Source organism: Lygodium microphyllum, chromosome 26 (assembly GCF_053477565.2).
Source record: "Lygodium microphyllum isolate KBCC chromosome 26, Lygodium_microphyllum_v1.1.10, whole genome shotgun sequence".
Taxonomy (NCBI): domain Eukaryota; kingdom Viridiplantae; phylum Streptophyta; class Polypodiopsida; order Schizaeales; family Lygodiaceae; genus Lygodium; species Lygodium microphyllum.
The window spans coordinates 103,864,777-103,885,231 of record NC_141160.1 but is presented as its reverse complement, the minus strand read 5'-3'; the positions used below and the strand labels follow the sequence as shown (position 1 = coordinate 103,885,231).

At 43.6% G+C, this 20,455-nt stretch overlaps 1 protein-coding gene across 1 annotated transcript in view; it reads right to left on the bottom strand.

Moving 5' to 3' along the window:
* LOC148013622 (P-loop containing nucleoside triphosphate hydrolases superfamily protein) overlaps positions 1–17,739 on the bottom strand; it is a 28,374-nt gene extending 10,635 nt beyond the window's left edge. Inside the window, exons 1-3 of the mRNA XM_087668625.1 lie at positions 17,102–17,739; positions 16,260–16,339; positions 16,011–16,062 (exon numbers count right to left, since the gene is read on the bottom strand). Coding sequence (XP_087524751.1) covers positions 16,011–16,062; positions 16,260–16,339; positions 17,102–17,659 — 690 coding nt within the window. The 5' untranslated portion in view covers positions 17,660–17,739. The remainder of the gene's footprint in view (positions 1–16,010; positions 16,063–16,259; positions 16,340–17,101) is intronic.
* Positions 17,740–20,455: the final 2,716 nt, after the last annotated feature.

Genomic DNA, 20,455 nt, shown 5'->3' with positions numbered 1-20,455 from the left:
CCCACCACATTTTTCCGTTGCTTTATCACTTCCATTTATACCATTTGCATTTCCATTTCAAACACCTCATGTCCCACCGCACATCACACCGGGGGGTTATGGAAACATAGGCACATCCTTTAGGACCTCATCCTTCCCTCGGCCGAGTGGTGTTCCACCTACCTCATACACACTTTCGGGATCATTGCAGCCTGGGTATCCCACTCAATCTCTCCCGAGTGTAGATCAGTTGCCTCCACAGTTTGCCTCCATGGCATTGCCTAGTGGATCTTCTGGTCAAAATGCTGTGTCCCAGCCTTACTTTGGACAAGGCTACTGTGTCCCAGTGCCTCCACCTACACCGGCACCTTATGGACACATTCATGTTCCAGTGCCTCAGCATCAATCGGCACTCATTGGACACTCACAGCCTACTTCTGCCTACCCACCTCTTCCCCCTCCTTACTCTTATCAGACACTCTCACCTCCACCATCTTTCCCACCATTATCTTACTCCACCCACCCGACACCTCATGGTTCTAGCTCATCTTCTGTCAAGAATGCATTTAATGACAAGACTCATTTTAACGGGTCAAACTTTACTACTTGGTCAAATTTGATGAGACATGTTCTTGATTCACAGAACCTATGGGATCTACTGCAAGGGTTGGAACCCCAACCCGATCCCGCATTTGTTCCATGCGAGGTCGTCCGCTCATGGAAGGCTAGGAATGCCTCCGCTATTGTCGAGCTGATGCAGGGCTTATTGCCAGAGTTTCATTCTCAGCCTCAGCATTTTGACTTAGCGTCAGAGCGATGGGCACACTTGACTGACTGCTATGCGGCTCGAGATAGGACCCATCGTATTAATCTTGACCATGAGCTTCAGCTTTTCAAAATCACTGACCGGGATGACTTGAAAGTCAAGTTGGCTGAGTATCGGCGTCTCCTCGCTGAATTCTCTGCTACGAAGACTCCCAAGTCCTCTGACGATCAAGTCACATTGTTCCTAAATAAACTTCCCAAGAAATACTTCAATTTTGTGGAAGGAATAGTTTCAAAGCCTACCATGCCTACATTCTATGAATTTGAGTATCAGTTGTTGCGTTACGCACGGTTGTTCGATCAGTTTCATATGAATTCCTCTTCAGAGAGGGCTCTTCTTGCTCATTCTCAGAAAGGGCAACAAGGAAAGGGAAAACCAAACCAAACCTCCACTCAAAATCAAAATCAAACTCAAAAGCTAAATCAATCTGGGGATTCTCAAGGAAACTCCCAGTCACAACTCAAACCTGGGTGGCAAAATGTACCTAAAAAGAATAGGTATTGTCAACATTGTCAAAAGGCTGGCCATTTTGACAACGAGTGTCAATCAAAGGCACAAGGCACAGCACCAAAACCTAAGTCTCAGATCCCCGCCCCTCAGTCAAGCAACCCCCAGCAGGGGAGGCAGGGTGATGGCAAGGGGCAATTTAAAGGTCAGACTCACACTGCCACCACACAGTCATCTCAGTTGACAACGTTCTCAACTCCAGAGGGCTTGTCTGACTGGTCTGCACAGGCCCATATCGTCTCCATGGAGACATCAGATGCGAGTCTCATCCACATCTGTGAGTTGCCTCCCGACGAGGTTATTACAGAGGCCCACTCGTCACAGCCGAGTACTTCAGCTCCAGTTTGGATTGTGGAGAGTGGAGCTACACATCACATGACTCCTATAGAGAACATTTTTCGTACCCGAGCCCCTGCAGTCGGGCAGGTCCGTGCAGGAAACAACTCCTCGGTCAAGATTCGGGCGTCAGTTTTGCCACTGACAAGGGTTCGGATCTAGCTTCGCTAGACAATGTATATCATGTCCCTCAGCTTGGGGTGAACTTGTTATCTGTTCAACAGCTTTGTCGGTTGGGGCGAGCAATTTTCTTTACAGCGACCACAATCGAGGTCCTTGACTCTCTGACTGGTTTAGTGATTGCTCGCGGTGAGGCACAACCTAATGGCCTATACCACATGACACACTTTCTGACCAAGCCGACCGCCGAAACACTTTCTGACTAAGCCGACCACCGAAGGCTCTGTGTTCCATAGCTTCCAAGCCTTAGCCACATCTTGGGAGCCTACGCACAATGAGCATCTTTGGCATTTTCGCTTAGGGCATCTTGGTTATAACTCACTTTATGAGTTGTCACGCCGCAAGTTAGTTGAGGGCCTTCCACGCCTGAAGCTAGCTCGAGATGTCTGTAAAGCCTGTCAGCTCGGGAAGCAGCACCGTACCCCATTTCCTCAGCAGTCTACACATAGAGCTGAGGAGCCTCTTAGATTGATTCACGTTGATCTTTGTGGGTCAACATCCACTGTTACTTTGAACGGCGCACTGTACTTCTTTTTAATAGTGGATGATCATTCTCGATACATGTGTGTGTACTTCTTTAAGCATAAGTCAAATGCTTTCACATATTTTTCTGCTTGGGTGATGTTGGTTCATAACCAAACTGGTCGTCGTGTTGGGTACATGAGGAGTGATAGCGGTGGTGAGTTTATCTCCCACGAGTTTTCCGAGTTTCTATAGAAGCATGGCATTTCTCGCCAGCTCACCTCTACCAACTCCCCCTCTCAGAATGGAGTCGTAGAGTGTAGGAACCACACAGTCATGGAAATGGCACGCTCTATGCTGTTCGCAGCAGAGGTTCCTGAGCACCTTTGGGTCGAGGTTGTTAACACTTCAGTGTATATCCTCAACCGATGCCCGACTGCGGCTCTTCCTCAAAAGACCCCATATGAGGCATTTTTTGGCTCTCGGCCTGTTATTTCCCATTTCAGAGACTTCAGGTGTCGTGCGTACACACACACGCCTGATGACAAGATAGGAAAGCTTACTCTCCGCCGCTGATCTCCTTATTTTTGTGGGATATTACTCTGAAGTGAAAGCCTATCGTTTGTTCGATCCTTGGACAAACAAGGTGATTATTAGGCAGGATGTTGTCTTTGACGAGAGGGATATTGTGCAATCTTCTGCACCGGATTCCGATCCGCTTCCTTCTTCCACATCATCAGAGATCGTGCCTACTGAGCCTAGTCTACTTCCCGCTCCTGACATTCCCGCAGTTTCTTCACCTCCCAGGCCCCTTTGCGAGACCCGTTACCTCGCTGGTGCCAGCAGACCATGCGGGATTCGAGGATCCTACCACCGGATTCCACTTCGGAGGGACCTAGAAGATCTGCCCAGTTTGCTCCTCAAGCATCATTTACATCGCTGTTTACAGCTGATTACATAGCGCATTCTGAGCCAAATACCTGGCAGAAGGCTCTTCAACACCCTCGATGGCGAGAGGCCATGAAAAGGGAGCTAGAGAGTATTGACCAAAATGAGACTTGGACATTGGTGGATCGTCCGAGTCACAAGAAAGTCATCGGGACAAAGTGAATTTTTTGGACAAAGCTAAATGCTGATGGAACTTTAGACAAGTACAAGGCTCGCCTTATAGTGCAAGGGTTTCGACAGAAGCACAACATTGATTATGAAGAGACCTTTGCCCCTACTGCACGGTTGACTTCCTTTCGGTTGCTACTCGCGCTCGCCGCTCACCACGGCTGGCCGATACATCAGATGGATATCAAGAGTGCCTTCCTGAATGGATACTTGGAGGAGGAAGTCTATGTGGAGCAACCACTGGGCTTTCCCTCAAGGAACCCTAGGGATACGGTATTCCGCTTGCAGAAAGCTATTTATGGGCTGAAGCAAGCGCCGTGGTCTTGGTTCCATAGAATGGATGAGTTCTTACAAACTCATGGATACCATTCTACCCCTTATGACCCGAACTTATATGTTCGATCCACTCCAGAGGGGGTTAACTATATCCTGCTATATGTTGATGACTTACTCACCACTGGTTCAAATTCTATTGCCATAGCGGAAATTAAGGCTAAGCTTAAAGCTACATTTGAAATGACAGACCTTGGTTTGTTGTCTTATTTTTTTGGGATGGGGGTAGTTCGTTCTAGAGGATGTATTTTTGTGTTACAACAGAAGTACGCACTTCAGCTTGTGGAACAGTACACTTCGGATCAAACAAGGCCAATGGCCACGCCTATTGATCCTACTGTCCACTTGTCGAAGAATACCCTAGGACAGCCCTTCGATGCACACACCTATCGTTCTATTGTAGGAAAACTTCTTTGGTTAATTCACACTAGGCCAGATTTAGCTTACTCAGTTAGCATACTCAGTCAGTATTTCACAGCACCTAGGATGTCACATTGGATTGCATGTCTTCATGTGTTGCGTTATTTGCGGTATACTTTTTCTTATGGCTTGACATGGTTCTTGTCTATGTTTGCAGGGGCACACTGATTGTGATTGGGCAGGAGATCCTCACACCCGACGTTCCCATAGCGGGTACCTCTTTACCTTGGGCATGGCTCCCATTTCTTGGTCCAGTCGTAAGCAAGAGACGGTGGCGGCTTCCACGGCCGAGACTGAGTACCAGGCTCTCTTCGATGGCAACACCGAGGCCATCTATCTGAGGAGTTTATTGGCGGTGCTTCATTTTCCATGCGACTCTCCCACAGTTGTCTACTGCGACAACCAAAGTGCCATTGCCCTTGCGGGCAATCCGATCATCACACCACGGACACGGCATGTGGAAGTCCAGTTTCACTTTTCTAGAGAGTAGGTTGAGCTAGGCACTATTCGCCTTGAGTTTATGCCTTCATCATATGATTTTGCAGATATCTTGACCAAAGTGGTCAACCAGCCGGTTCTTCAGTACTTGGGTCCTGCTACCCAGGATCGGCTTGGATACACCCTTTCCTACTTCTTCAGCTTGACGGGGAGAGGATGCTTCCCTCTTGCTTTCCCTTTCACTTTAAGAGGGGGCGGCCCCTACTCTTGATCGTGACAGTGATGATGCTTACAATTTTTTAGACATTACATTCACTTATTCTTTTGTATTGTATTATGGACATTTGTAACTTCATCCGCACTATCAAGATGACCTGATTGTAAAAGGGCACTTGGACAAGTGAACACTTCCCCTGCAAGGGCACTATCCCAGTGGCACCGTTGCATAGCATATTGCATGAGCATGACATCTTGCATCTCCCTTTGCATTACCCTATGCATTGGCATTCTGTTCATGTCAACATGCATCTGTGCACATTTATTCCTTTTCGGTCTTTTGGAGTGGTCGACTCTAGGATCCACCATATTCGTAGCATAACACATGGCAATTTTCCTAAAGACAGTTTCCCTACCCTTGCTTGCTTGCTTGCTTTGCTTGTCTTACTAAGCCCACCGTTTTTTTTACCTCTCACATATTCAACACATGATTGGCACATACACTCACTTTTATCATCCTTAGGCACTTATCCTCGTCAGTGCAAGGGATTGGCTTGCTAGTTTTGTGAATAACTTGGGTTTAAAACTCTCTTTATCTTTTCCTATTTGTCACTTAATCAGCCCCTGCCCCTATATTACTTTTGTATTTTCAAAACACTTTTCAAAAAAAAAAAACAAAACAAAGAAGTCCATTGTTGATTCCATCCGCCTTTGTAGGCCTCGGTAGGCCCTTGGGCAACCAACGAGCACCCTTGGTCCGATGCCCTGACCTCTCTGGGATGATCACTTGGGCTCCCTTGGTAAGATATCCATCGCTTCTGTAATTTTGGTAGGCCACTGGGCAGTCGGCGTGCACCTTTTGTCCGATGCCCTGGCTACTTTGAGGTGGGACGCCTTGCGGTAAATCAAAATTTAGGCTAGCCAACTTTTCTCGCCCAATTTTGGGCCTGAAAGGGGGTGTTGTGCTAAGAAATGCACTTAGCCACTTAAACAGCCCCAAAACATGCTTATTTTTGGCTTATTTTAGCCAAAATCCTAGAATGGGGAGCGGATCGAGAAAGTTAAGTGGAAAAGGATCTAGAACCCTAATTTTCTATAAATTGGCAACCAGCCCCCCACTCTTTTACAATCTCGTTTTTGCAAGTTTCAGGTGTTACCAGCTCGCTACCCACACCCCAGTCACGGAGGACATCTCAACCCTTGCTGTCCATCACTGTTCCCTACAGTCTGGCGCCTGTTTCTAACACTCACGCTAATTGCTGTTGTTTCTGCCTGGCGACTGACTGCATTTCATCTGCACTGCTGTCGTACAGCCTGCCACGCCAACAAACTGCTGTGTTTGCAAGCTCCAGCTGCCACCCTGACAGTTTTCTCTCTCCTATCTACAATCACTGCAGTCTTTCTCTCTCCTGCAGGCTCTGTTTTAGTCTTTCTCTCTCCTGCAGGCTGTCCTACCTGCGTTTTTAGTCTCTCTCTCTCCTGCAAGCTCCGTTTTTAGTCTCTCCTCACTGCTGTCTGCATCAGATCCAACTTCTCACTACTGCGTTTGCTAGTATTCGACATCTAGAGGCTGCCTTGCTGCAATTCAAGATCCCTTCGGAGTATGACACACTCTCCAACTCATTACCCTGCCTTGATCCTAGAGATACAGGAGTTCGAGGTTCAGTATTCATTCACTGCATAGTGTGTTTGTTGCATAAGCATCGTATTATTAGTAGTCATATCATTTCAATTATTCACTATGTTCATTGTCTTTGAGTTACTGTAACCCTAACCCTAACTGTGTTCTTTTTATCAGTCTGTGCTTTGTCGTACTATTTCTATTTATGATTCTATGTTAGGGTATTTTTCTTTACATCGCTTTCCTTATTTACTTATATAAATATTTTATTTTTATTTTCTTTAGTTGCTGTTGCTTTTTACCCCCAGAGTTCTCTCGGATTAAGTCGGGATCTTTGCATGGCTAAAAGAGACAATCATTGGGACAAATTGGACTAATGGTTTGTCTGAGCCTTAGGACCAGTTCCATATTGAATGGGCACTGAAGAATAGAATGCCAGTGGTTTGGGACTATGTGCTTAGCCACTGGAGATGGTACAAGATAATGAGTCTGGCCAAGACAGAAGATGCACATGTGAGAATGCTCATGGAATAAAAGTCACCGTAATTGAGTCACATTACACTTTTCAATGTGGTTGCAATAATAAAAGTTGCTCAGAAGAACTTGAGAAATGCAAAGGTCAGCATGCCTAAAATTTAGGGAGTTACTATTTTTGGATCCCAGAATCTGTTCACGTCATTATCTTCATTTTTGCATGAGGATTAATTCTACGGTTTGTGTTGAGGTTAAATTTTGCACCGATCATGGAGAATTTTAGACCAGAAGGTTTAAACGGGAAATTTGTAACATGTATGCCATGTGGCACAAATTCCCAAAAGAGAGAGAGAGAGAGAGAGAGAGAGCATTTTTTTAAAAACGTAATAGACATGAGAGGCAAATCTAAGAATGAAGTTTGGAGGAGCTGAGGGCAGATTGCTACAAGTTTATTAGCTATGGAGAGTACTTCGTCGTCTCTGACTCATGTACGAAGGTGGAGCTTGCTTCCTCTGGTCAACTCTCTTTCTATTCTCAGAGGAAATGCTTTGCATGTGGGCTAATTCCATCAAAGGTACAGTTCTGTGTTTTCTTTGCACTTCTGTTGAGGCAAGAGCCTCACTGTCCAGGTTCAAGAGCAGTTGTTGGCTTCTCCAATGCCGAAACTAACACAAGTAATGACCATGCCACATAGAAACAGGGTTTTTCAACTCTGATTTAGTGTTGTTTGTGGGACTGTTTTACTGTTGAAATGATGCCAAGCTAAAAGGGATGTTGTTCTGGATATGCTGGATAGTAAAAACAGTAAATACAGAGTTCCGCAGACTGCAATTCTGCACATGAATCATTGAGTTAAGGTCACAGAAAATGCTTTCCTAAAAGGGATGTTGTTTTGGATATGCTGGACAGTAAAAACAGTAAATACAGACTTCTGCAGACTGCAATTCTGCACATGAATTATTAAGTTATCATTACAAAAAATGCTTTCCTAAAAGGGATGTTGTTCTAGATATGATGGACAGTAAAAACAGTAAATACAGAGTTCTGTAGACTGCAATTGTGCACATGAATTATTGAGTTATGGTCACATAAAATGCTTTCCTAAAAGGGATGTTCTGCTAGAGAGTAAAAACAATAAATACAGAGTTCTGCAGACTGCAATTCTACACATGAATTATTGAGTTATGGTCACTGAAAATGCTCTCCTAAAAGGGATGTTGTTCTATCATGCTATATTGTCCTTACGCAAATGGGATTTACTCAGAAAAGATGAAAACCAACTGTTCACAGGTTATGTATTTTGGAACATTTCATTTTTGTAACTTTCCATCTTTTAATTGATAAAGAAATTCCAAGAGGGGCGCCGGTCTTCGGGGCCAATCTGGTGTTGAGCGAGGCAGTGAGGTCTCTGTTTGTGTGTGTGTCAGTGAAAAGACCAGGTATTAATTGAAGGAACTACCGCTTTATGTGAGTCATAGACCGGTTTCACCTTCTTTCCACCCCTCAAAAGGGGAAGCAAAGGGGTGGAAAGAGCAACAACCAAAAGTCCCAATTGACTAATGAGAAGCTAAGTAACTCACCCCATGATTGAAATTAGGTTCCCAAAGAAAAATAGCTACTACCAACGTTGCCAATAGTCTAGGCACTTATTCAACAACCAAGGGCAAACTGCCTAAAACTCGACCCTCTATTCGAAATTAGATAGTAGACAAATGTCCTCCAATGATGACAATATCCTTTAAACAAGGAACGGGTTGAGATGACCACCAACAGCTCTAGATAGTGTATGGATAATAGTGGGAGGATAGTTGGCTGATGGCTGAGAATTGAGCCTATGAATGATCATGGACAAGGGATGCACAAAAATTTGACTCTATAGAGGATTGTGGTACATTTGTCCTACCATTGAAATAAAAAGCCCTTTATTTTTACAATGAGCATTAATTGCTTTTTGAGGTTGGATTATGGAGACATGATTGGAATCAATGCATAATAATGCAAATCAATGCAAGCCCTAATATTAGTGGCTTAACACCCCCTCTTAGGCCCAAAAAAATTGTGTCCCCAACATGGTGAGCCACGTCTCCACCATCTTTTATACCTAAGACATCCCCTCCCCAAAAAAAACCAAGGCATCGGACCAAGTGTGTCGTGACGGGTTGCCCATGGGCCTACCATCGTAGAGGCAATGGATATCTTATTGTCAAGTAACACAATTCAATGGGTCTTTTTCTTTCTTTTGTTAGTTCCCCCCTTCTTTTGATGGCTTAGATTATCAATAAGACTTGAGATGTTTACATCCTCCATAAAAAGAACCATTGCAAGGCAAAAATGGGTTGACAAAGTATGAGGTAAGTTGCAATTATAGTTGCCATAATAGACTGCCATAATGATAATGTGTTGCAAATGTGGTGGATCCTAGTTAACCACTCCTTGATGAGGTAAAAGAATACATGTTGACATATGTGAGGAGTTTTCACCTTGAATAGATGCATACTTTCACATATTTTCTCCCATTCATAGCGCTTAGTTTCACATTACACAATACTAATGCATGAGCGATATAAGGGGTAATGCAAAGTATTATGCTCAAACAAAACGTTATGCATAATGTGGTGGTATCAATTGAATAGTGTTCTCATGGGGGAATTGTTCACTTGCCCAAGCATCCTTTTACAAGCATGATAATCAAGACAAGAAGGAATAATCAAGGCACGGAGAATAATGGAGGATAATGACACAAAGACATGACTATATCAATACAATGACCAAAATTCTATAAGCACGAACGGAGTAATATTGCTATTTCTCGCTACAGAGAGTGGAAGGAGAAGTACTAGCTCTCACTCCATCATGTCAATTTTGAAGGGGAGAGGAGAAGCATCCGATGAAGACAAGTGAAGACCGTATTCAATTGCAGCACTTGTGAATGAATGGCCTTCATGGGAGCCTCAAGGAAAGCAGTACTCAGCCTCGAGAGCAAAAGCCTCCATGTTGCTTTGCAAAAACCCAAATGTCAAATGACACTAGTGATCTATTTGTAAGCTTGGATTGCCTTAAAGCCGAGTGTTGCTATGTGTACTTTTCCTATGATAAGCAAGCTACTTAAAAAGCCTAATTTGAAGCTTTTTAGTATAACAGTGACAAAAGATAACACAATCAATCTTTTTAACCAAGCTTTTAGAGTAGTAGCAATTTCTATTGAAATTTTCCTCATGTTTTGGTCAATGCTCTAACATTCATCTAAGTGATTCATAAGGTTGGTCTCAAACTGTGAAGCTCAACCAAAGAGAAAGAACTAATATGGGAGTGTTTAACTCTCCGAGTCTATGCTTTGATAAAAAACTATGGGTCTTTGTAACTATTTGTTCCTAATTGAAACACAAGCAATAAGCATATAGACCATAGGAGTCAAGACACATGCCTTACTTCAATTAATATGCTTTAGGTGAACGTGCAACAGGAGAGTGAATACAAATTAGAGTGAGCTTTGTTAGTTTTAAAGGATATACTAGTGGGATGAGGAGTAATAACTTGATTCATAGACAAAGATCTTTTGGGTTGAAGGGTCTTGTGGAAAAGTAGGCTTGGCTGCTTTTGACCATGTGCTAGAGATAGATGGAAATTTAGAAGTGGAGGTCAAGGTCACATCTTGTCTATACAATCCCTTCGACGCCATGGGAGCTGGTTGAGGAGGTGCTCTTTAAGCCATATGACCAATGTTGAGAAATCCTTCAGCCTTCACCCGCAAATTGCATTTTTGCGTTTCTGTGTTTTGCGTTTAGGGTTTGCAGCCCCAAAAAGGGGCGCCATCCTAGACTGACTGTGCCTATTTATAGGCCACTCTCTCATTCATTCCTTATGGCTAATTCATTCAGTCCATCACCTCTTCTCTCCAGCCTCTCCACTACCCTCACACCCCTTCAGGAGGACATTGCGGTTCATGGTTCATGGCTGCCTTCATCATCTTCCTTGTGCTATGGCACCCTTGGTCCCATGTATCACATTCATTCCATGATTCAGAACTTCATCATTCCATTCATCAGAGTTTTTTCTCTCTTCTCTTCTCTTCTCCACGTTTGCCGAGTTCACTCCTTGTTCCTCCCCGCAAACCCTACTGTCTCGCTGATACGTCATCTTTTGACATGGTATCAGAGCTGGATCTGCTCAAACAGCGGCAAAGATCTTCCACTCCAATGAAGGCAAAGACCGGTGGCGGGTTTGGCATCCATCAATCCTGCTTCCTACGGTTTTTAGTCTTTCTCTCTCCTGTTGCCTGCATTTTTAGTCTTTTTCTCTCTTGCAAGCTGTCCTACCTGCGTTTTTAGTCTTTCTCTCTCCTCACCCGCGTTTTTCTATTGGTTGCAACCTCTTACTATTGGTCGCATCCTCCTCCCACTGGCAGCTCACTTCCAGCCCTTCCACTGCCCTCCTACCCCTTGAGGCGGACATTGCGCTTCGTGCTTCACACTACCCTCACACCCCTTGAGGCGAACATTGTGGTTCGTGGTTCATGGAGGCTGACCTCTTCCTTCATCAACAAGGCACACCGGTACCATGGCATCTCCCTCGACAAATTGCCCTTCTATTGGATGTTCCTACTGCGGCACAAATGGTCATCCCACCAAAGACTGTCGACATCGACCTTTGCTCCCCACCCCTCCGAAGTACATGCCTCTTCCACTAGGCACTCCTTGTGACACCTTTCCTTTCTAGGCCACAGAAAACGTTTTGTATCGGCTATTAGAGTACTATGCTCAAGGCAATAAGACGCATCCGATGCACACTAAGTCCTTTCGAGCACATGGAGGATTGATTGGCGCTACGACCTCTTGAGATCGTCACAACGCCAACGACAGTCTTCTCCCACTTATTTTCAAGTACAGTGGCTTCCACGACCTACAGATTTGCAGTCCGCTCCATCGAGAGAGAGTGATTGTCTAATATCGTCTCCTCGTCAATACGCTCCTTCGAGAGACAATGGCTGCTCGACTCCTTTCTCTTCTTTGGCTACCCAGTCCACTCCACTGAGAGACTTCAACTGTTGCCCACCTCTTGCTCATTCTGAGCCCCACCCTTCCCCACCCTCGACTACTCAGGTTCAAGAAGCTACCTCTGGGAGCTCTTCAGCACCCCAGATACCTTCTTCAGCATGACCAACGGCACTTCCTTCATCATCAAGCATTTCGGAGTCCGTGATCCATGAGTTTTTGGATTCCCTATCTACTTCAGAAGGGGATTCAGAGGGGGTTGTTATTTCTTTGCCCTCAGAGGAGGCATCTACTTCTTCGACTTCAGCGGGGGCCCCTCCACCTCCCACCTCAGAGGGAGAACCTACTCCACATAAAGTTATTCACCCATCCTCTACTTTCTTGGGGTGGCTGTCTTTGACCAGTTATCTCTTCTACTGATACCCAGGATCTTCAGGTACCACCTAGATCGGGACCTCGAAGGTTCAACCGCGACTTGGTGACGAGGCCTTCGTATTCCTTCCAGCATGGATGCACGAAGCTAGTGGCTTCTCTCCCGAGGTTGTGTTTCGGGTTCTCCAGTTCACTCTGTCTACTAGTCTTTATAGCAGGTTCCCTTTCCGGTGGAAATCTTGGATCTTAGGGATCCTCTACATCTTCTTCCTCCTCTTCATCTTTTTGCATTGGTCAATTGGTTAGCATGGAGCCACCTCTCGAGATCGAGTACGGGTATATCCTTATGGTTCTTGGCACCACACAAAGTCCAACATTCCTCTGCATTGCATGATTTCATCATCTTTGTACTAGGGCACTTGGGCAAGTGACCAATTTCCCCACAAGGGACACTGTCGAAGTGGCACTTGCTGCATGAGCATTCTTTAGCATATAGCATTGCATCTCCACCTCACTTTTCTCTTGTTCCCCCTTTTTGGGCTTGAAATGAAGTTATTCACCCATCCTCTACTTTCTTGGGGTAGATGTCTTCGACCAGTTATCTCTTCTACTGATACCCAAGATCTTCAGGTACCACCTAGATCGAGACCTCGAAGGTTCAGCCGCGGCTTGGTGACGAGGCCTTTGTATTCCTTCCAGCATGGATGCACGAAGCTAGTGGCTTCTCTCCCGAGGTTGTGTTTCGGGTTCTCCAGTTCACTCTGTCTACTAGTCTTTATTGCAGGTTCCCTTTCCGGTGGAAATCTTGGATCTTAGGGATCCTCTACATCTTCCTCCTCTTCATCTTTTTGCATTGGTCAATTGGTTAGCATGGAGCCACCTCTCGAGATCGAGTACGGGTATATCCTTATGGTTCTTGGCACCACACAAAGTCCAACATTCCTCTGCATTGCATGATTTCATCATCTTTGTACTAGGGCGCTTGGGCAAGTGACCAATTTCCCCACAAGGGACACTGTCGAAGTGGCACCTGCTGCATGAGCATTCTTTAGCATGTAGCATTGCATCTCCACCTCACTTTTCTCTTGTTCCCCTTTTTGGGCATGAAAGGGGGAATTGAGAAACCCTTCACTAACAATTTGCATTTTTGTGTTTCTGCGTTTTGCGTTTAGGGTTTGCAGCCCCAAAAAGGGGCGCCATCCTAGACTGACTGTGCCTATTTATAGGCCACTCTCTCATTCATTCCTTACAGCTCATTCATTCAATCTGTCACCTCTTCTCTCCAGCCTCTCTACTACCCTCACACCCCTTCAGGAAGACATTGCGGTTCGTGGTTCGTCGTTGTCTTCATCATCTTCCTTGTGCTACGGCACCCTTGGTCCCATGTATCACATTCACTCCATGATTCGAAACTTCATCATTTCATTCATCAGAGTTTCTTCTCTCTTCTCTTCTCTTCTCCGTGTTTGCCGAGTTCACACCTTGTTCCTCCCCGCAAACCCTATTGTCTCGCTGGTACGTCATCTTTTGACAACCAATGGGTCTCACTAATTAGTGTGAGCACATTTTAGACAAGGTGGATAAGTGATAGGCACTGGAATATGTTTCCCTCTAGACTATGGCAAAGAGATGGCATTACTTCTCTCCATGTTTCCCTAGAGTTTCTAGGAGCACCTAACATTACATCCTTGGACATTCAAATGGGTACTAGTAGCATTGGTCAAAGTGGTGATGAAATGACTTAGTGTGAATACACTAGGGGCACTTCATGGTTAGGGTAGCCAAGACCTATTTATAGGACTCAAGGAGCTCTAGTGCACATTCATTTTGTGATCACTACTCCTAGACTCTTGGCACATAGGCTGACACATCTATACATTGGGATGGTGTAGGCTGGTGGTATGGCCAACTCTTGGGATGTGACCATGGCCCGATTTGTTGCTAGCTCCCAAGCTCAAGAGTTAAGCATGTTCGGCTCTATGGCTAGAAGCTAAGTATGATGTCCATTCCTCTTATGTTTGAGGATAAAACTTGTATCATGTCTTGTGTGCAGATTGGATTTGAGGTGCTTGGCAACCTGTCTACAGCCTGTTAATGGTGTACATATCATGGGTGTTGGGATCTTTATTAGGCTTTGTATTGGGTGCCTTTAGGGCCTCTCCTTAGGGTCCACTCCTCCATTCTTGTTGTATCAGATCACATCCATCTAGAGAGGAAGTCTGAGATACTGCCGGTCCACAGCATGTCATTCACACGTGTTGTTTGTATGGTATCATCATCTCCTGGATGCATGTGGACTGCTAATATTATCACAGCTGTGTTCCATCACTGGTACCTACTTTTTCTGCTACCATCATCATCCAAGTTAATCAAAGCTATGTTTTGTTGATTGTGAGGCCACCCTAAACCCATCATTATCTCCTGGATGCATGTGGACTGCTAAAATTATCACAGCTGTGTTCCATCACTGGTACCTATTTTTTCTGCTACCATCATCATCCAAGTTAATCAAAGATTGTGGAAAATTGAACATTGTTCCCTCTATTGCATCAACATCTTCATCACAACCTGATGGGCTGCTACTACTACTACTATCCATCTCAAGTACAACACACTCTTAACACCATTCTCAAACACCTCTGCTTCGGTCCTTGAGACACAGGGGTCAAGACCCCCTAATTGTATCATTCGTAGTCTCACTCACTGATTCGCATTCAGCATTTTACAGATAGTGTATACTTTGTTTACTCTGTGTTCACATACCATTTCTTTTCACTGATCACCCACTCTCAAACTAAAACTAAACAATGACTCTCTAGTTTGCAATTGAGCGAGTCCTTTAGCACATAAACATCACAAAGTAAAGGTTGGAGACTTGGGTATTGGTCTTTGAATGCGATACCATTTTGTACCAATTCAATGAGTCAAATCCAGTCCCCCACTCGAGAAATGAGTACACCTTGACATCTATTCAAAATCATCAAATGTATACAAGCAATTTTTGAAAACAACTAATGCAAAATCTATCACATAACTTTGAATTGGTGGAAACACTTTATTAACACACCAAATGCTCTGAGGTAATTTAAGGTGCATATTTTTAATTGTCAACTAATGAATAATGGCTTTTATCTTCAAACTAGTTTCTTTTGCTTGAGTTAGAAGAAATCATTCATCTTGATCGTGTCATGTGGTATACATAGAGATCTTTTCTAGACTGTGAGCCATGTCTTTGACCTCACTCCAAGAAAAGTAGTAGGATCGATTTGATGCTACCAACACCACTCTTTCCACCAAATTTTTGCCAACCCTATAAAAAAGACCTAGATACTAAAGATATCTATTACAACATAATATTCACTATGGCCTCCATCCATACTTCAACATCCTTTTCTCGTTTGGACCCTTCAATATTAAATGAAATGTCAAACAATAATATACGATAAGTATTGGTGATGCAATAACATCGTAAACACAACTGTATCAATTCCTTTTAACGACCTCAACAAGTTAAAAACCATCAACAACTTTCTAAACATTTTTTAAAAAATCTATTTTTCTTGCCTTTGGAACTCAGTTTCCAATCCAGACCAGACAAATTAACTGTCCATCTCAATCTATACAATCCACCCACCTCTATGACTATACAGCAACTATGTGATGCATCAAAATACAACCATGATTTTAATTCTCTCCAACTTCCTTCTTAAAAAAACCCTCACTATCAGCAAATACATACCTGACCAGCCCCTGTGAGGTAGAAGTCATCGATCGAAACAGAGACCGCAGATCTGGCATTGTATGGCAAGTTTTTACTGGACTATGTAAGCAGTTTGCTAAGCTGACAAAAGCTTACAATGTTTTTTACGCACAATCTTTGCAAATAAATAGCAAGCCTCCAGAACAAAGCTCACTTTTGAATGCAACAGTTTATGGCGAATACAGTCAAGAGCATGAAAACTAATACAGATAATGGCACTAGACTCACCTGCCCAAGGAGTTGAAAAGGTAATCAAGAGAATATACAAGCGTGCTTTTACCACAACCCTGAGGAGCACTGACGCCAATCTGCAAGGTAATACAACAAACCTTTGGACATTATGATAATGCAAGTAATTCATGTGTGCACATGCACCAATCTTGGCTTAGAATGTCATTTGACTGAGACAGCTTAAGAAATGTAAAGCAGTTCCACTGTTTTTTATGACTGTTTTTTAAGGAGGCTATCTGTCTATATCATAGACAAAAGCTTGTATGTTGATACAAACCTTTTTCAATGTAAAAGCCTGAACGCTGATAACAAATAAGTCTTCCAGTTATGCATACAAGCTTGAATGCTGATTAAAAAATGCTCACCAATGTCAATACCAAATACATATCTTTTCAGAATAGCTTTTCCTATTGCATGAAAATATATTTTGTACTCCGATACTTTAAGGGGATCAGTCACAATCGCACGTTGTGTATGTACAGGAAATAGAATTGCATCACTACATACAATCTTTCTGCTTCTAGACAGCATTGAATAGTAACACTACGTGAGCAAGAAATATTCAATTTTGTGGATCACAAACGCATATCAACGTGTAGGCGTTGCCTCCTCTAAACACTCTGTTTTACGGACTAACAAAATGCTGCACAACAGGGTATTGTTGATCACAAATGCATATCGATGTGTAGGCATTGCCTCCTCTAAGCACTCTGTTTTATGGATAAATCATGATAAAGCATGAGAGGGTATTATTGATCAGATAAGCATGTCCATGTATAGGCACTTCTAAGCACTCCGTTTTATGAATTGATCATGACAGAGCATAAGATGGGACTCACCACTAAGGGCGGCACCTCATCCTCTTGGAACTGAGACCTGTGTTGCTGGAGCTGCTTCTTGACCCACATGAAAACGGGGATGTAGTAATGGTAAACCCTAATTTTCTCCTCGGGAGACAAGAAGAGCTCATTGAAGCCGAGCTGCCGCGAGAGACGTAGCCCCAATTCGAGCCATTCATCCATGGAGGAAGTGATGGAATCCGGGCCGAGCCCAACCTTGGAGAGCAGGGGTCCATGGCAGATAAAATCATAGAGGTCTGAGAGGGGAGTGACGGCAGGGGCAGGGGGGGGGCTAGGGTTCGAACGGACTCTCAGCGTGGTGGGTTGATAAGAAGACCGCAGGAAAGGGGAGAGGGCCGGGCTCTGATGCCAGGGTTTGCCCTTCTTATTAATTTGCAGGGGAGAAGGGCAGGGGCATGGGATGGTGCACGAGCGGATCACAGGGAAGGCAGGGCAGTGACCGCAGAGGAAGCTCGTGCTACTGTTCTGAGCAGCCATGGCCATGGTCACGGACGTGGTGGTGGAGAGATGAGAAGTTGGCACGGCCACCACAGCCATGAATGGCTGGTAGTCTCACCTATTTTGTTATGAGGAAGATCACATGATGGAGGAATATAAGGTGGCTTTCGGGATAGACAAATGTGTTTTCGAAACACACGAGAAAATATGGGTTTGAGGGACTAGCATGGGTTTGTGGAATATCCAATGATTGAGTCAATCTATATTCTATTTAGATGGAATATATTAATAGAATCAAAAGAAACATATATAAAGGGGAACTATGTATACCAAGATGGGATGAATAGGCATAAGCCAAAACTCTATCTGGACTTGAGCACGATAATACAAGCCACATTGAAGCCACGGTCTTTCTTTTTCAAAACCCAAGGTAGTGCTAGCACGTCTTCCTCTCGCACATGTTTCACTAATTCATGTTTAGGGATTCAAGACAACTTTATTTCTGTTACTCCATACATTCTTGATCATCACTGCTCTAATAATATTCCAAACTTTGCAAGTTTCCTCGTCTATCTTTCCTTTGTCTCCAAGTAAGGCTCCTCTCATTCCTATAACTTCATTAAATCCAGCTTTCTTCATCCACTCTTTCATGCTAGTCCAAATTAATGTATCCTCCCTACAATGCCAAAATAGGTGGCTTACTGATTTAGTGTGAACTGCATAGAGTCCACAATAAGGGCTATACCCTTTGTATTGGGCTCCCTTACCCTTGGTGGGCAACTTCCTAGCTACCACTTTCCAAAGAAGGAGATTCTATTTTTTGCTTGGGGTGGCATGCCATGTGCTTGTTAGCCTCCAATGCCACGTAGTTAGCCTTTCAATCACTGCCTCCTAGCTTGGCCATTATATCCTTGTTAGGCTTGTAGAAGTCTCTACACTTCTTAATCTGTCACATTCAACATACTCAAGGGGCACCATTTTCCCACTTAGATCCAACCAAGGATTTGGGAAGGAGTTTGATCTTCATTGACGTGTGTAGCGATCTACCCTTTTCTTACACATTGGTTTGCAAAGGCACAAATGTCAGCCCCACATGTTCCCCATACCACTTGATAGACTTGAGCTGGTATACCATTTGGTTTAGGAGATTTACTTTTTTTTGTCCTCCGAAATGTATATTGCAATTCATCTACTAAGAACAATCTCGCAAGTAGAAGGGCGAATTCATTATCTATCACCTCCTCCAAAGGTTGTAGCATGAGTTGGAGGCTCTCCTTATACTCAATAACTAGCTTCTGGGGGTTTCCAACGATGCTAGAGAGATGCTTTGTAAAGACCCTCATGATAGAGGCATCATCTTGGACTATAGTACCCTCCTCATCCTCTATCATAATTTGAAGAGTAAACTACTTTGGAGGGTCAATAGCACAAGTCTATAGGAGATGTGGTTTCCATTGAAAGGTATTCATGGGTTTTAGATGCTCTGAACTTGCCTTAGGTGGGGAAGAGTGACAAAATGTGGTTTGGTCCATTTGAGGATCCAAATGAAGTGATTGCCATGGTAGTACCCTTGAGCCCCTAGAAGAGCTCAGGATACCCATAAAAGAGTGATATGGGGTTTGTGTTAAGTGCCTTTACACTAGATCAACCTTTTGAACAATGGTTAGGAAGCCTTGAGAGGCTAAAAGGTGGCATGGGAGAGGGTTTTATGTCAATTTCAATTGGCCAAGTTGCATTCAAACAATATGTGGTACTATATTGAAGTCTAAACCTTCATCAATCAAACCATTAGTTGTAACATGCTTAATGGTGGTTAATTGGACTTGGAGGTAAGCTAGATGAATGAGATGCTCATCCTTAGAGTCTGATTTGTGTAAGGACATGGCCTAAGCATTGTATTCAACATGCTGCTTGAGTTACTCATACCATGTTTGTTTTGCCACCATGACAATGTTGACAAGAATATCAAGTTTGGTGCATGGGGGGGCTTATGTAAGTAATGTCCTCGAGGATTTCTTGATACAACTACCATTGAAATGCCTAATGTTTTCCCCTCCAAGGTTTTGAGTTCTACATTTCTTGTCCTATTGATCACGTGAACATGATAAGGCCCAATGCCTTTGAGTTTGAGTTTATGCTTGATGCCTTTAATAGGATATAAGAACACTAGGTTGCCTTTATAGAGGTGAGCTTCAGTCACATGTTCTAATTCTACAAGGCATTTAGCCCAAGTCTTAGTGCCTTGCAAATAATTTTGCATTGTTATGCAGAGACTAGAAATAAGGAATTCCAGAGGCATAACTACATCTATTCAATATGTGTGTCAAAAAGGGATTTGGACCCTAGTTGTCTTGTAAGCTTCAAGTTGTTCCGTAGGCCCACAAGGCTACCATGAGCTTATTTTCCAAATCAATGGTCTTGTTCAAGACATTAATCACGATTTTGTTGGTGGATTCCACTTGGTCATTAGCTCAAGGATCGTAAGGAGAAGACTTTCTATGAATGACCAAGAAAGTGGACAGGCATTAATCCATTCGTTCATGTAATCTGTAGCCACAATAATGTAGCAGGCTTGAGAGTATTGGATGGTTGAATCAATGGGCCTCAAAAAGTCAATTCCTCATTTTTTGAAGGGTTGACAAGAAATTATAGGAGAAAGCTTCATTTGGTCCTTTAAATTGGAAACTTGGAGTGTTGACACTCATCACAATACTTAACAAAACACACTGAACCCTTGAACAAGGTTGGCCATCATAACTGAGATGTGTAAGGATTTCTTAAATGTGGCATTGGTATCAAAGTGACCATTTGCTATTCATCTATGTGCTTATTGGAGCAAATCCTTAGTCTCATGCTCACATACACATTTTCAAAGAAGATTGTCGTATCCTAATT